At 32.1% G+C, this 17,378-nt stretch overlaps 2 protein-coding genes across 5 annotated transcripts; both read right to left on the reverse strand.

Moving 5' to 3' along the window:
• Nucleotides 1-972: 972 nt before the first annotated feature.
• Nucleotides 973-8,563, reverse strand: LOC125048957 (E3 ubiquitin-protein ligase RNF25). 3 transcript variants are annotated; one of them, XR_007116916.1, is made up of 8 exons: nucleotides 8,354-8,562; nucleotides 7,974-8,280; nucleotides 7,238-7,456; nucleotides 6,487-6,603; nucleotides 5,367-5,483; nucleotides 3,985-4,115; nucleotides 2,891-3,063; nucleotides 973-2,611 (listed from the first exon to the last, which is right to left on the reverse strand). XR_007116916.1 is itself a non-coding variant. In XM_047647938.1 (7 exons), the coding sequence occupies exons 1-7, from the start codon at nucleotides 8,377-8,379 to the stop codon at nucleotides 3,009-3,011; spliced, it is 969 nt and encodes a 322-aa protein (XP_047503894.1). In that variant the 5' UTR covers nucleotides 8,380-8,563; the 3' UTR covers nucleotides 973-3,008. The 3 variants fall into 3 exon arrangements, 2 of the variants coding, with proteins under 2 accessions (XP_047503894.1, XP_047503893.1); XM_047647938.1 differs by having other exon boundaries at nucleotides 973-3,063; nucleotides 3,985-4,112; nucleotides 8,354-8,563; XM_047647937.1 differs by having other exon boundaries at nucleotides 973-3,063.
• Nucleotides 8,564-9,091: 528 nt separating this feature from the next.
• On the reverse strand, nucleotides 9,092-17,055 carry LOC125048956 (G-protein coupled receptor Mth2-like). Of its 2 annotated transcripts, XM_047647934.1 has the most exons (8): nucleotides 16,317-17,004; nucleotides 15,692-15,854; nucleotides 13,013-13,213; nucleotides 12,041-12,119; nucleotides 11,389-11,582; nucleotides 10,665-10,812; nucleotides 10,101-10,295; nucleotides 9,092-9,991 (listed from the first exon to the last, which is right to left on the reverse strand). In XM_047647934.1, exons 1-8 carry the CDS (start codon nucleotides 16,593-16,595, stop codon nucleotides 9,916-9,918), a joined length of 1,335 nt encoding a protein of 444 aa, XP_047503890.1. In that variant the 5' UTR covers nucleotides 16,596-17,004; the 3' UTR covers nucleotides 9,092-9,915. The 2 variants fall into 2 exon arrangements, with proteins under 2 accessions (XP_047503890.1, XP_047503892.1); XM_047647936.1 differs by lacking the exons at nucleotides 9,092-9,991; nucleotides 10,101-10,295 and adding an exon at nucleotides 10,311-10,564 and having other exon boundaries at nucleotides 16,317-17,055.
• Nucleotides 17,056-17,378: the final 323 nt, after the last annotated feature.

A 17,378-nucleotide genomic window follows, 5' to 3' on the forward strand; every position in this document is an offset into this window, starting at 1 on the left:
ATTTGTATAAATTTTCAGTTGGTATTAGGTTTAGACATTTTTACCGCCATTATTAAAACATTTTAAACTCAATTATAATCCTGAAAAGTCACATGTTCAACGAGTTAGATCATTTCGATTATACTAATAAATAGAGAGCCATTGTGACCGCTGTGTACCTGATATTTTTTTTTAAAACCCGACGCCATCTTGCTAAACGAAAGATTTCGTTCTTCTGTCAAAGTCAATAGCTGTGTGACTGAAATTTTATTCTTTTTTTTTTCAACATCAGATCTACAGCAATCAAATGGTCTATATTTTAGCTATAGCATAGACAATAATTATAATAAATATAACACCTAAGTACCTTTCCTTCCCAAATTCTTCCATTTCCCGCGTATAATTCCAAAATAAAGGGGCTACTTTTACTACAGGTTTTAAAATTTTAAAAAGAAGCCAAATTATTTGCAGCAAACTTAAACATATGAAATATAATAAAAAAAATCAACAAAATATTAGTTTAAAATATTACTATTATTTAAATTAACACTATATCCAAACGGAATGTCAGAAACTAGATATAAATAAAATATTAAAATACAACGAAAATGTTCGCATTATCCAGACCCGTGACATTAGTAATCTAATCGGCAGGATTTTTATCTGTGGTTCAAACTGGCAAAATCATTTATTCCTTATTCTACAATTAAATAAGTACAAAACTTAAAAGTCTATATTTACATAACCGCGAAATGCAATCTTAAATAAAAATAATTAAATATTTGCCCTTGGGCTTGTATGGGTAAAACGTTTAGTACATCAAATATATAATTAAAATTGTTGTTAATAAATATACAAATATTGTACACAAACTTATAACAATTGTTTGAAAGGTTATTGTGTTTATTCGCCCATAGACCAAATATATAAAGTATGCTTCCAAAGAAATTACTATATATTATTTCACTAAGCGAGCGTATATTCAAACAAGGATAAGAGAATAAGTATATTTTAGTTTAATATTAATTTGGGTACAGGCAACATTTTAAATCAATCAAAATCCCATCTATATCTTTCGATCCACAAATGATTGACGGATGCATTTCGTACTTACTTTAAGTAGCATTTGAAATGTCATGTCACGAATTTTGACAGTTCACCAATTGCGTCAAATTGACAGCCACGTAAACAGTTCTATAGACTCAATAGAAATTATAGTAGTGATGCTGTTTCATACTTACATAGAATGACTGTGGTGGCCAGAGAATTGCAACGCTTCAGAAGATGTATAACTTAAAACGGCCCATGGGGGTGTCGCTTTATATACTCTTTATATTCCGACCGGGAACCCGTAAAAACGTGCCTTTACTTTTACAATACAACTTCTAATATTATTAGGTTAGGGAGCGTTCAAGTATTACGTCACGCAATTTTTGGAGATTATTGCCCCCCCCCATGTAACGCGCCGTAACGTTTTTCTACAGTACTGTACCCAAGAATAGTATAACGTTTCGTGACCTAGTGACTCTTAATACCTAAAAGTTACCATTATGTGATGTAAAGTACTGGAAAGTCAAAAATAACGCGTAATTCAATCCCCGTTCCGCATCGTAACGTTTTACAAAAAGACCCCCTCCCCCCAAAATTCGTTACGTGATACTTGAACGCTCCCTTATGACCTTTTACATGTAAAACTTGCTACATGTAAGAAAACCCTTGGAAACTGGTTTTCCAATAGCTATGCATCCGCCGCTTAAAAAATCTTACGTTACATTAAATTGTAATCTATTTGACTAGGATTCGTCACAGAAATGTACCTTACACTACGAGTACATATATTATTTGTGCCGCCCCATCGTGACATAAGCTCGGAGATGACTTCTAAACAGTTCCAAAATGGGCAATTTGTCTCTCTTTAACACACGTCAAATGAAAGAGACAGGTATGGATTGTTTTCAAGTGTATGGAGTATGTGTTTTTTTGTTTTTAGTTTATTTTAAATAAACTAAAATTAACACATTTCCTAAGCAGTACTCTGTTAGCTGCTGGAATCTATTTTTAAGTCATCTTTGAATATCAGACCACGCAGTTTTTTTCACAGATTTTTTTAAATACATTTTTATACTGCGGGTCTTTTTACATTAGTTTTGAGGGTAGAACCGCATCTGCCCTATTTGATCAAATTATTTTGACAACGATTCAAACATTCTGCGTAGAATCAAAAACCGATTATATTTGTAATTATCAATTCATCAGATTAACCGACACATTGGCGCTTTGGGATTGGGTGGAATAGTACCTTTAGTGAAACAAATTATAATTTATAATTAAGATTGCTCTCCAACAAAATTACAGAACAAAAAATAAAATTACGAGCCAGTATACTATTTAATTTTATTTCAAATAGGGTGTTTTAAGGACCAATATTACCAAAACAATTTTTTTTATTAATATTTATTAAAATAACAATAAAACAATTTAGTTTTTTAAAGAAGTTGAACGAAGAAATGCAATATTGTCGAGAGCAAGCATAAACTAATGATTCGAATGTCCATATTCTAATTCATACTCCTCACAAGATCGTCTTGAATCTGCTGTTGTTTAAGTGCGATTAACGTTCTAGAATACGGGCCTAAAAAAGCAAATAATATTAAGCTTAGTTCGCACAAAAGCTCATGCATATTATGTAGAAAACGTTATATAAGGTAAATCGTCAGTCTGTATAACCCGACCGAGTCGGTTAACACAAGGGACCCTGTATAGGAACTTATTATTAGCACATTATAATCGATTTTCGATCCGACTTCAAAAGTCATCGAATTGAGCATTGATTTCCTTAAAACACATTTAAAGCTCTTAACCTCGACAACCTGTATTATTTTGAATTGATGCAGAATGTTTAAAACTTTACCTAACGGAGGGTAGTTGCAATTTATTATTGAGGGTAGATGTGGGTATGCGAGTGGGATGGGGCGCGTGTGAGAGAGAGGTCGCTAGGGTATGGCTGGCGGTTCTGTTGGCGATGCGGGTCACCGCGAACCGCCGCGACCACGCCTACCTGGCTTACCGCGACGATTGAATCCCCTGAAATTAACAAATAATACTACTTAAAAAAAATGTTTTTAAAGCAAATCTAAACAATTCATTTTATGCACCACAGATATGGTTATCATTTTTATCTTTGCAGTTTTATATCTACACAAATGAAGAGATAGAGAGATATTTTAAAGAAAATAAAATGGTTTGAACTTGTTTGCACCTGTCCTTTGTGCCTATTATATGAAGGAAGAAAGTAAAGAGTCGACGGCGTGTATCGACTGATCACCTACTTGATTTTTAGATAAAAAAATATCACGAAACAGATACAGAAATCTGAGGCACAGACATAAAATGGTTAAAGCGTTTTTTTTTGCAGTTGTTTGTGATTATAGACCACGCTACCATAGAGTTTGTCAATGGTCTAGGTGTCATAGCGTAAAAATGTCAAATTACTATGAGTCACGAGTGTTTATGCCAATTATAATAAATTTGTTTCAATTTCTTTTTAATATTGGAATGTTTAGATTGGAATTTATATTCTAATTTTTGAAGTTATACTTCTTTAGGCGCGTTTTGAAAAATAGATGAGAGTGAAATTTTACGATGCGCGCGCACCGTGACACAAAATTAATAGAATGAAGTTGCCCACGGAAGATGCTACGGCATTGGACATAATTTAAAAACAACATTCGAATAATAATAGAATTTATGTTACACTTAATGTAAGAGAATAATAATAAATATTTATTTATTTAATTTTTCAAATGTAAACTGAACTTTATTGACTATAATGACTCCTTTTCCAGTCTTTGATTATTTAATTGTAATTAATTATTTGCATGCAATCAAAAACTATTTTTAATAATGCCAAAGAAGTATAACTTCTTACGCGCGTACATAAGTACGCGCACCCTTTTTTTTTATTAAACGAGACTTTTTGTCAGACATGTATAGACTATGACTTACCTGTAAGGTCCACGGTAGGGCGGGCGTGTAGGCGAAGCAGGCGCACCGGAAGCGGAATTGCCCATACCACGAACACTGCTTGATGTTTCAGGTCTTGGGTTTTGGGTGCCACTAGACGATGATTTTGGCTGCTAGAGTTAAAGAAATATTTAAAATCAATATTGACAAAGAAATTGTATTTTTCTTGACATATAAATATTGTTTACTATAATTGTATTATATTATTATTTTGTAAACATAATTTTAGATGGAGAAATAGATAAAGATTTCGTTATGCTTCGTTATTACCATGTATAATTTCTCGTATACATGGAAAATCGTAACTATTGAATATAGTTACGATTTCATGAACGAGCTTCATGAATTTACTTAACTATCTTTTAATTTAGTATAGTAGTTTTTTTTAATTTTAGGTACATGGTCTTCACATATAATTATCCAATGTATACAAATTATTGTAAAAACTACTTTAAATGAGTAAGTATGGAGTTTCTTGCCCATTTTCATATGAAACTAACCTTTTGGAAGGGGCACTAGTGATTTTTTTTTTACATTTTTAACTTGTAATTTTGATTTTACAAGTGCCTCTTTAATAGGCCTAATTGAAATAAATGATTTGACTTTACCAAACAATACTTGCTTTCTTCTTTAGTCAATTTACTCAAAATACTCTGCAATGATGATAGGTATATTTAAAATACAGTAGAACCTCGATAAGATAAAGTCCAAGGGAAACACAAAATATTTTATGTTATAGAGGTTTTAAGTTATCAAGGTTCTATGTTAGGTAAAGGTTAATATAGAGGTATGTACATGTTTCTATGTACCCTTGCTCCCATTTTTACTTGAATGCATCAGAAGGATGGGTTCAATAAAATACTGAAAATTAAATATGTAATCATATTTATTCACATTACTTACATTACATAAAAATAAAACAACAACTAAAGGTTTAGTCTACTTAAAAAAATCAGTGATTTTCTTTTGTTTTAAAAAATTCAGTGTTTCTAAATCGATTTGATTTTTAATGACAAATAGAGAGGAGAATAAAGTAAAGCGATGTTTCCAGAACAACGATCAAAAACTTATGATGCAAGTAAGTCGTTGTCACAAAGCTAACCGCCGCAAAGCTTTGAAGAATTTAGAAGTTATAGAGGTTGCGTATTTTAAGTTATAGAGGTTTTGGGCTCTGATGGGAAGGGAACATAGTATTTTTTGAAGTAACAGAGGTTTTTATGTTACCGAGGTTTAAGTTATCGAGGTTCTACTGTATAAGAAGTCGATTAGAGACTCAACCATACATTTTGTTTACAAAATTATTTTCATTCATGTCATATTGCATTTAATTTTAGCTATATGAAAACTCATAAAAAACTTCTTACCTGCTGGTCAGTGGGATCAGTGATGATGAGCGGTGGGGGTTCAGAATCTCCTACTCCAATGACTCCCCCACGAGCTATCTGGTGAGCCATGAGCGCTGCCATACGTTCTTGCATAGCCTGATACAAATATAATACTTAAATAATGTTTTTTTACAAGAAATTACATAATGGTTCAGGCTATCTAGAAGAGAAGTGTCTTGTAATTTTATTTATGTTAAAATTGTGTAATAAAGAATAAATAATATAAATCATCATGATCATATTGATCGAAAAAATGCAGGAAAAAAAAATGCCAGGAATTAGCAAAATTTAAAGAAGCTCTGACTTCTTTTTTTTTTTAAAGACAATTCACACTTATTGACCTAGTCCCATGCTAAGCTGGTGAAGCTTGTATTATGGGTACTAGGCAACGGATATACATACATATTATAGATAGATAGACATATAAATACATATTTAAACACCCAAGACCTAAGCACAACACCAAATGCTCATCACATCGATGTTCGTCTCAGCCGGGGATCGAACCCGGGACTCATGGATTCGCGTCAGGGGTACTAACCGCTAGACCAATGAGTCGTCAAAACTTCTGAAAGACTGCTTCTTAATGTATGATGAGTCCAATATACATACTAATATAATCATAATTTTAGATGTAGGTATGACCCATTTAATATTAAAAAATAAATAAATCAATGGCATTACAACCTTTTTAGGTCTAGACTTCAGATTTCTGTATCTGTTTCATGATCATTTGTCAATCTAATGGGCAAGTAGGTGATCTGCCTCAACATTTTTGGTCTAAAGCAAACCGGTTTCCTCACAATGTTTTCCTTCACCGTTCGAGTTAAATTCTTAATGTTACATAGAAAGAAACTACATTGGTGCACAGCTGGGGATCGAACCTACGACCTCAGGGATAAGAGTTACATGATGAAGCCAGGTCACCACTGCCAACATTGTATATTATTAGTCATTTAAATTTTGTCTTCGCTTTAAAGTTGCCTTGCTACAATCACTATAATGACAACATTATATAGACCCTTACAACTTAGAAATGATTCAAATTAGGATTTTCATTTTATCAATAAAAAATCAATCAGTATTAGACTTTTTGTACCTTAATTTCATCAGTGAGATGGAAAGGCTGGGCATCAATGGATTCAACTGGCGGCGGAGCTTTCTTCAGATCATCCACATTGAATTGAACTGTGGACCTACATACTGGACAGGTTTGCTGGAATTAATATTACTTAGTTATTGTAAAAAGTAATAAGTGTTTAAATACCTATAAAATAATAAAAATAAAATATTGTCTTTGGTAAATGAACGCAATACACATTTAAATAAACATAAATTTATTGCAATATTTATTTACATTAGTTTTCTGTTGAAATGGATAGGTAATTAAAGATACTTTCATTAAAAGCCCTTACTAGTTTTATTAATATAGTGTATCTCTTTATATAACGAATTTCAAGGGACCAAGCATTTTCTTCCGTTATAGAGAGTAATTAGAAAAAAAAACAAATTTAACCAACTATGTATATAGGTAAATTATCCTAAACACATAACGCTTTTCTTTTACTGGCCGTCTTGTTCATCATACATGATAGGTGACAGTGGTGCATTTAGTAACTGAGACCAAAATTTCCTACAGGCAATGTAATCTTAGAATAATGGCACACATGTTAATGCAATTAACAATAACAAAGGCGAGACTGCTGTTTATGACCTCAGGTGTCTTTCTTAGAAATTTCGGCACCTCAAAAGTTAAGTTTTGTAAAACAATTACACTTAAGTTAAAAGTAAATGGTGCTAAAATGTTGTGTTATTACTAAGCATGCACATTAATGTATGAACCTTCTAACCTGATGAGGCTTTGCTTCCATCCGTTGCCACATCGGTAATTTCTCAAACTCCTCATCATAGTACTTCTTGCCAGCAATACAATGCTTAGACAAACATTGACTATGAAAATAGTGGAAACAAGGAGTCTTTATAAATATATCTCCTTTTACAAATCCATGCAGACAAATTGCACATTGACCTCGTGGTAGGTTGCATTGAGTTAGGCATTCCCGTACCATCTAAAAAAATTTTTAAAGACAAAGTATAGCCAAGCAGGATAGTGATAAATAAATGTTAAATAAACTTTAGATTCAAAAGAATTTTTTAAACACAAAACAGCACTAATGTCTAGTCTTGAATCAAACTCCTAGTTCTTTTGAGTTCTATTCATTAGTGTTTGCTGACAATGAGCATAGCTAGGTTAAGGGAAAAATTTCTTTGTCATATAACTGGGTCGCACAGAACCTGTTGCAATAGAAGATTACACTAAAGGATGGGTAGAGTTACATTTAAGTATACATAATGAGGCATTATTCTTTTGGTAATTTTATATCAAAGCTTGTTAGTGATTAAACCTTCCAGTACTACTTGTATAAGTTAAGTATTGCATTTAATAAATTCTACTAACAGGTTTTAGTAGTTTCCACCTATTTTATTTTTAAAATAAATAAGTTTTAATTCTCAATTTGTTTAGCATGAAACTGAGGTGTATAGAACTCAAATGAGTAGAAATAAATGTTAGAAATTATAACATACCTCTATCAATTCATAAACAATAAGATGTCCTATATTGTCAATTAACTTGTCTTCTATATCAGTTTGAATGCATGAAAGGATCCTATCATCCAGGCCTCGAGGATTTCTCATGATGACCTTGGGGCTACTCTCAGGATAGTCAGGAGATAGATAAATCTCTAAGGTCAAACGGACATACTGCTCATCACTTTTATCACACGTCGAAGGCAGCACATTCATTTCAATACCCTTTGGAACACCATCCTCCCATTTGATTATAATATCTGGAGAAAATATTGCCTCAAGTGCCTGTAATTCTTCAAAAACTCTGAAATACGATTATTATAAGTTAAAACGTCCGTTTTTATTTAAAACAATAATATTATAAGCAAAGAACAAACCTTTCATCAACATCGGCGACCGACATGATGATAGCACAGCGCAAACTGGCCTAGATTTTATCCGGGGCTCGGTGGAAGTTAGGTAGCTTTCCTAGTGCATAAAGTTCAGGCAGGCGCAATGCAGTCTTTGATCGTTGCAGCGAACAGCTGGTTTTAGGAATCGCAACAAAAATCAATCTTGCTATACATCACGCTCAGTTGACATGATTGACAGATGACAATTCACCACAGAGTCACACACGGCAGACCAAAGAGGAAATTAATATAGTAGGTACAGAGATAGTTACTACTCTCCACTAAATGGAGGAGAAAACGCCAAGCAGCTGATGTCGCTATCATCGCTTGACCTATAACAATACGCTGTCAGTTTTCAGCAATTTTTACGTAAATCTTAGGTACGATTTAGTGAATCTTAAAAGGTGTTTATAAGTGAAAACTGCTGAATAATGTATTCAACATGGACTGTTCCATAATTAAAAGTAGAATTGAAGATCCGGGGCGGCTCTTTAAAAGGAAGAAAGGCAGATCTTGTCACGAAGTAATCACATTGGATATTTTTCAAAATCCATTTAAAAAAATTTATGAGGTAAGGGATGAAGAATTTTATCAATCATATGTTAAAAGTATTGAACAAATTATATGTGGAATATTTTAAAAAGGACCTACTGAATAAATATACTTATAAGAATTACTAAGAAACAATAAAACCCACTAATTACTTTTGACTTTTATTTTAATTTAATTACACAGCATAACACAATTATTGAATCCACGGTCAGCCATTATTGCAACTTTTTCATCAATACCAGCTAAAAGGGAACTTTCAGTTATTTGACGGTCACCGGTAGAGCCTGCATATCCATCTGATCAAAACGATACAAGATGACTGATGAACTGAACAAACGCCACCAGATGTAGCGCCCACCAATAATATTTTAGTGTTGTGGTGTTTGTAGCTACTAAATGTTGTTTGTTGCGTTGTAGGGTTTTTTTGATTTTGATATGCGTATTTCTGTACCATCTATTATCACTCTGGTAGCTGGATAATATTGCTTAAATAAATCTCGCAAAATATAATAATCAACCAGTGAGCGACTAGGCCGAATATCTATTTTTTCCATAATTCATAAACAAAATTTACTCATGTAACAAATATATTCCCAACAGCAGTAGTACTAATGCCAAAAAAAATTGCCATCTCAAAATCAGGTTTATTTCTTATTAATTTAACAAACATCAAAAGAAATTGATCCATTCCACTGACGTTAATGACTTGGCTGACCCTATAATTATATTATTACGATACTTGCTGTGGTAGTGGCTTCCATGCGGAAACAGTTGGGATTGCAGTCTTTTTCAAAGCGCTGCTGTTATTTTAAAGTTTCTTTAAAGAAAAAAAACTTTAAGTTAATCGAAATTTAATTTTTTAATCCATCTGAAATGTAATCGATATCTTTAGGAGCGGGCAAGCAATGTCCTACTTCTAGCACAATATACTTCTTCTACACACTCTTATAAGTAGTTTATAATTTTAAAAAAATAATCTAGATCTTCCGTAATTTTTATGGAGTATGTTGTAATCTTGATGATTTAGATCTAGTCGAGTAATAACCAGTATTATAAGCGCCTTTGTGTTGCCTGTAACAAAAAGTATTATGAAAATATAAAAAAAAAATATTTCCGTAATATAAAAAGATTTCAATATAATCTTTACGATTTAATAGAACAAGAAATTTAACCTACATACCATCTTAGTCGGAGTGAATTCCATATTTTCTTCTTGCATACGAGCACCATGAAGAAGCCGACGCCAATGAACCCGTTGTATAAATCAACCACGACCCAAACTGGATGCAGATGTGAAGGCGGCAAGAGGTGCGCGACAATTTCTAACACCCACGAAATTCCCATCAGAACAGAAAGTCTTAGGTACACTAATAACCTGTAAAATAATAATATTATTTAACCGAATATACTCTAAGGGATTAAAAATGGTTTCTGAATAAATATACTGAGATTAGCATGCTTTCCAGGAATGCTCACGGCACCTTATGATATGGGGCACACGAGGAAAGGGGCACATAGGAATGGGGCAAATGGAGAATAGGGAAGATGTATTAGAGCGTCTATTTTATACATAAGTATTGTGCGACTATTTCTAGCACCCACGAAATTCCCATCAGAACAGATAGTCTTACATACACTAATAACCTGTAATATGTAATTAGTGTACGTACGTCAGTTTCACGTCCAATCCAAATTGATTGTTTTGTTGAAATAATACTTATTGACATGGTGTGATGGTACTCACAGTTTTTTTAAAGACAATGCAGACTCGTTTAGAATTTTAGTTTCTTTGAAGATTCCCCATATATTATATGCCGTTATAATAAAGAAATACCAATTTCCTATTAACAATAACAGCATAGGCAAATCGAGGTAAAGTAGCCTTTCATATCCTGTAAAAATATCAATAATTATTTCCATACAATATTTATTCTTAATCTATAATCAAAGTTCATAAATCAACGTTTCATAGTCTGTGTCATGCACTGCATATTCTTTATTTCTTTATCTGTTAGAATCTCTTATCAAATTAATAAATATGATCGCGCGCTTTTATTGCATTTAGTTTTCGTATTTAGTATAAATAAATGTTTTATGTTCGTATTTTAGGTTCTTGACTAATTCCTGACTAATCTTTAAGCTCTAGAGAACAGAGCTAAAAGCTGTCTCTTGTCTCTAGGTTCTGTAAGATGTTTAAAAAAACGTTGTTATTTTTAAACTTAGAATTACATTGGACGACAATTGCTAAAACCGCAATCACTATTGAACTTCGGTATACTGTCGTTAAATTGTGTCGTGAAATTTATAAATGAGTCAGTAAGAATACTCGTAAACATACAGAGATACTATTCTAGAATACATAAACATGCATTTCTATATATCATCAAATAAATTACAGGTTATAAATAAAAAAAAGGAAAAATACATAAAAAGTAAAATAAAACACTCTTATCTTAACTTAGTCTTACCATGTAAAAAGCAACCATTTCGTATAATATTCGGTACCATGAACCAAGAAAAACGCTCTAGTCCTGCGTGATCTAACACATTTAGTAGAATCGTTAAAATCATAGGCACTCCCCAAGCATAAACAAGATATTTCTTGTAGCGTCTATTTTCAATCTCTCGATTGTTAGCTCTCGGTGTTCGCTCGAATATGCGCCTGGAAATGAATACTTATATAAACAACAAAATATCGCCTTGTGGCTAAGTGGTTAACGTAAATTCTCGGCGAAGCAAGAGTTTTTTCAGTTGGGAGGCAAGGCTTTTAATTAAGAAGCTCTTTAAAGGTACTTCATATAATATCAAAATGAAAGATTTTTCTCAATCGTAAATAGTGGCACAAGATGGGGCTCCATGAAGAATCTATCATAGCTTTACTGTTGAGTAAGCCCACAACGAAAGTCATAATAAATCATTGACCGAAAATTTTCTCGCTTTAGGTTAATTTTCACGTATAACAAGAGTTTTAGATTTGCCGCCAATTCTCAAAAACAAATGACAAACGAATGCAATATACCTAATACCAAAGAGTTCTAAAATTGAAATTCAAAAAGTTTTCAGTAGCAATGTTTCTAACTAGTCAGTTATAAACATTTTCAGTGTTACCCACGTTCTTACCCATAATCTCGCCACATCATGAAAGACAAAGCATTCATCCAACAGAAACTCGACAGGATGAAAAAATAAAAAAGGGAAGCTGTAAAAGAACACAGTTTAATATGTAAAATATCGTGTAATATTTAGGTTATTAGATTTCAAATGTTTATTTTATTGTATTTATCGATGTATAATATAACTAGTCTCACGTTTAAGCATGGTCAAGAAAAATAGATAAAGGTAGTCCTGGTGACATACAATGGATCAATTAAAAGCAACACAACTTAATAATCACAGGATTAAACCGGTGAGCCGTGATAGAACTTTGTTTTCTGTCATTAAAAGTCGATAAAAATACATAGTTTAATCGTTTATTAAAACCTAAACATAACAATTACAATTTTAACCTACATAGTAATAATAAAAATATTTAATAAAAAGAAAATTAAAACAAATATAAAAATTTCCCTGTGGCAGTGTACCTTTAACGCTGGCAGCATTTCCTTGCTGTATTGCATTTAATAAAAATACTAATTCCGGCAGGATAATAATATAATGTGACATTCTTGAAAGAGGCCTATGAACTCATGATACAAAATCAAAACCTGACAAGACTGAGAGTAGCCCTTAGCTAACAACTAATAAAAGAATAGGCCGGTATTAACAAAGCTTATTTTTTTCTATAAACCAGAAGGCATATTGGTAGGAAGCTCATCTAATGTTAGGTGATACCGCCCTGCCACCCACATTGACCCGAAGCCCGGCCTTTTACGTTGCAGAGAGACCCCACACCTCTACGCAACGCCAACATATCAAGCTACTTAGAACGTAACTGTATTCCATGTATGCTTTATAGAGTTGCAAGCGGTAGCCAGGAGTGAAGTGAGACGGTACTTCACTTGCCTTGCTGAGCAGACTAAGTTTCTAAGAGGCTACTTTTAGATAAGCCTATAATTAAGATACTTATTATACCTACATATAATAACTACTTACTAAAACTGTAGCAAAGGCTCGGTGGTACTGTAGCACTACTTATTTCCACTATTTGCATGGTAGCCAATGCTAGAAATGCACCAAGAAGACTGATAACACACGATAAAAGGATTTTGCCCTTCATATTTCGTAATTTTGGTAGTAAAACATATACCAGAATTGTCAATGAGAGAAACACACATGATGTCAATAATGCAGTAACTGAAACAAAAATTTACAACTTTATGGTTGACTTATTTATATGTTTATGAATATACCTACAGCTACTTATTAAAGGTACAATATATGAACAATTACATTGTACACACAAGCCAAAAACGGATACACATTCAAACATAAACATAAAACACAGTTAACTTACTACAACTTACATACTACATATTAGTCTAGTCGACAAGTTGAAAATGGAACAAAATAGAGATACTACTCTTAAAATTATGTGCGATAGCTCATTGGATCCGGAATGACGTTCAAAAAAATGTGCTAAAAGCGTGTATTAGCACATAAAAAATTGCAAAAGTTATAGACAATTAAAGATGAAAAAAAATGGCATTTAGTTTTTTACCAATATTTAATAAACTATTAATATTTAAGAAATTTCAAATACTATAGAGGACAACTTTATAGAGGACTGTCAATTATGATTTTTAGAAAGAAAAAAATTTCTTAACTAATTATTTAAACAATAGAAAATTAAAAAAAACGATTATAAACAATTAAAAATTGTTATTAAGGAATTTTTTTTTTTTAAATCATAAAATTTTTAATGTAATAAATTTAAAAAAAAAATTCAATGCCTTAAATAAATTAATTAATGTGCCGTAGTCGCTTATGACGCCACGCGCGAATCCTAAAAATGTCACCCGCAGACCTATTTTCAGCGTTAAATTAAAATTATAAATAATGGAGATAGAGTTCCGGGAGTTAGGAGTTTTTTATTGGAAATTTCCTCCTCTTTCAGAATCTTTATTTGAAATTTCTTAAATATTAATAGTTTATTAAATATTGGCGAAAAACTAAATGCCATTTTTTTTTCATCTTTAATTGTCTATAACTTTTGCAATTTTTTATGTGCTAATACACGCTTTTAGCACATTTTTCTGGACGTCATTCCGGATCCAATGAGCTATCGCACATAATTTTAAGAGTAGTATCTCTATTTTGTTCCATTTTCAACTTGTCGACTAGACTATAAAACTTACAACTTATACAAACATAAATATATACAATTTACATATATCTAATAAATTGTAAGATGCATTGATCGTTATAATATATTTAATATAAAGTAGGAATAAAAAAGCCATTCTATCTAATAAAGTGTTTTTTTTTAATATTATGTTTTAAGCATTTTTTTAGTTATATTAAATAATTATGTATATCTATTTGCTAGTAATTTGTGTTATAATATGAAGGTATCATACATGACTGAGTTACGTAAATAGTTTATATTAGACTGAGGAATTTGTAAAAGTTAGGTTTTCCTTGTAATGTATGAAATATGAGGATTACATTATATATATATTATGTATTTGTATAAACAGAACAGTGTTGGCCTAGTGGCTTTCCTTTATTCCCGGCTGTACACAAATAGACTTTCTGTCTATAGTAGTAAACGAAGGAAGGTAAGGAAGCATGTCTTGGACCCAAAAAGTCGATGGCGTGTGTGTCGGTATAAAAGACCTAAAAAGTTGTAGCACCACTGAATTCTTTCTATTAAGGTTGATGGACGTGTGACGGATGTTTATAATATTGTTTTTTAACATTTAAACGTTCAGAAAACTAATATGTATGACGCAGCGAGAAGAAAAGAAACAGTGGATAAAAAAAAACGTTTATGTAATTATGTACACGCGTTAGAAGTTATACTTCTTTGACAACTTTGTAACAAGATAAAAATCATTTAAATTTTTTTATCTTTTGCTTACGTTTGTAGAAAAAAAACGACCCAAACAATAGAAAAAATACTCTCATCGTTTTTCTAGAAAAGAAGTATAACTTCAATTAACAATTATTACAAACAATAACGTAGGGCAAACTGTCGCACCATCTTGCAATTTTTATTTAATTTTTCACTTGTTATTTAAATGGATATAAACTAGGGATGCATCCGATACCGATACCGATACCGATATATCGGCGATACTTTGGGTTTGCCGATACAACGATACTTTTCAAATTTCGCACTTTAAAAAAAAGTAATGTAAAAGCGCATCTTGTTTGATCTGGGGCGTGGGAAACGAGGCACGGACTATCTATGCCCCTCACACCCGCTTAGTCCCCGCGTATTCCATTTTGCTAGACACTTTAGTTAGTTTTTAACTGCTATCGCGCGTAGTATTTTTTCAATACCAAATTAAATAAAATACAGAATTACAAAAATCTTATCAATGTTAATTTTAATTATTAACAGTTATTTATTTTAATTTAACTATTACTCTTAATTCTTAATTTTATTTACTAAACCTTTAATGTTATTCAAAGTTTGTAACTGTTTATATTTTATAATAAAAATTAAAAACTTTAACCAGACTTGATATATTTTACCTTAATTTAATTTGAATTCAATAATTAGTATCGGTATCGGTATCGGAATCGGCGATATTTCTATAAGAGTATCGGTATCGTATCGGCAAAAAGGCGTATCGATGCATCCCTAATTTAAACCTTTATACTTACTAGATATGTAGGATTGTTCTATATCTTTTACTGGTTTCTCCTGATGTTGTGTTCCATTATTTATTAACCAAAAGCCAATTTCAGTAGAGTTGCCATTTTCTTTATAGTCTAAACAAAAGCTTGATGGCTCTTTGACGTCATTGTCCGTAATTATGAAGCCATTCTGAAAAGAAATATAGACCGGCGATCTTGTAGAATCGGAATTTTGAATAGTTTTTAGTTATTTATTGGATGTAGAAAATTAATAAAATGATGAATAGTTGTACACATTTTGACGAACTGCTGCATAATTTTAAATAAAAAGTTGTTTTAAACTTTTAAGCCTCATGTCAAAAAGTTGAATAAAAGTTATCTATGAAACATAATTATTATTTTATGCTTCTGTTATTAAATTACGTTAAAGGGAATCTATATTAGATTCCCTTATCGTATTATAAATATGTTTATGTATGTTATATATGCTTCATTGAATTTATTAAATGTTACTTTACTAAGCCCGAAAAGGGCAGTCATCGCAGCCCATAACCTTCCATTTCAGGGGGTGCGTTTTTATTCACAAATCAAATTTCGATCTTAAAATTATTATTTTATTATTATTATTATTATTATTATTATTATTACTTACAAACATCAATTGAGCATTAGTTATTTCTTTTCCAGGAGTAATGGACGCATTAGCAACCACACGAAACATACTGTTAAATTTCTCTTTAACTTGAAAATTCGAGTTGTCTTCGTTCAAATCGTAAACTGGTACATCAGAGAAATTGTTATTCCCAATAGTATTTATAACACATGTAGTTTTCACATGAAAGTTCTCCGGACAACACTTTTCCAATAAAATCTCATTTTGACCCAATACCATTGCACAAAACAACAAAACAATTCGTGTTTCCCGTAACATATTTGAAACAATTATGAGTAATTGGGATTCATCACTGAATATTCAAGCAAAGCGGTTTTTCCTGTGTAGCTTATTTTAGACACGTAACTGTGATTCTATAATTAAACGTCAGAAACCAGATTTAAAATGGAAAACTTATAAACATCTTTTTGCTCACGGCTATAATACCATAAGTCAGATATTGGCTGGCAAGTCTAGCTGATCATTTGTCAAGGAAGAAAAGTGTGCTATTCCTTCTTAATGGAGCCTTAACCAGTTCCACCACTGACTGTTCTGCACAATGGTACCAGTGTCTGTGGACATTTGGTATAATAAATAAATCAGTCGTCCTACAGGCTTTTCGGTCTGGGTTCAGAATTCTGAATCTGTTTCATAATCATTTTTCAGTCTAATAGGTATGTAGGTGATGAGCCTCCTGTGCCTGACACACGCCGTCGTCTTTTGGGGTCTAAGACTTGTCGGTTTCCTCACGATGTTTTCCTTCACCGTTTGAGCGAATGTTAAATGCGCACATAGAAAGAAAGTCCATTGGTGCACAGCCAGGGTTCGAACCTACGACCTCAGGGATGAGAGTCGCACACTGAAGCCACTAGACCAACACTGTCTTAATGTTCACTTACGAACGTCAATAAAAAATTAATTATCCAATTCACAATTACTATTACTTCTCAAATTACGAACGGAAGAGTTGAACACCGAATGAGAAGGGTGAATTGCCTTATAGGAATTCTATTTTTAAAATTAAAAGAGAATTTATGAAATTTTATGCAAAATAATTTATTG

This window comes from Pieris napi, chromosome 4 (genome assembly GCF_905475465.1).
Source record: "Pieris napi chromosome 4, ilPieNapi1.2, whole genome shotgun sequence".
In the NCBI taxonomy this organism is placed as follows: Eukaryota; Metazoa; Arthropoda; class Insecta; order Lepidoptera; family Pieridae; genus Pieris; species Pieris napi.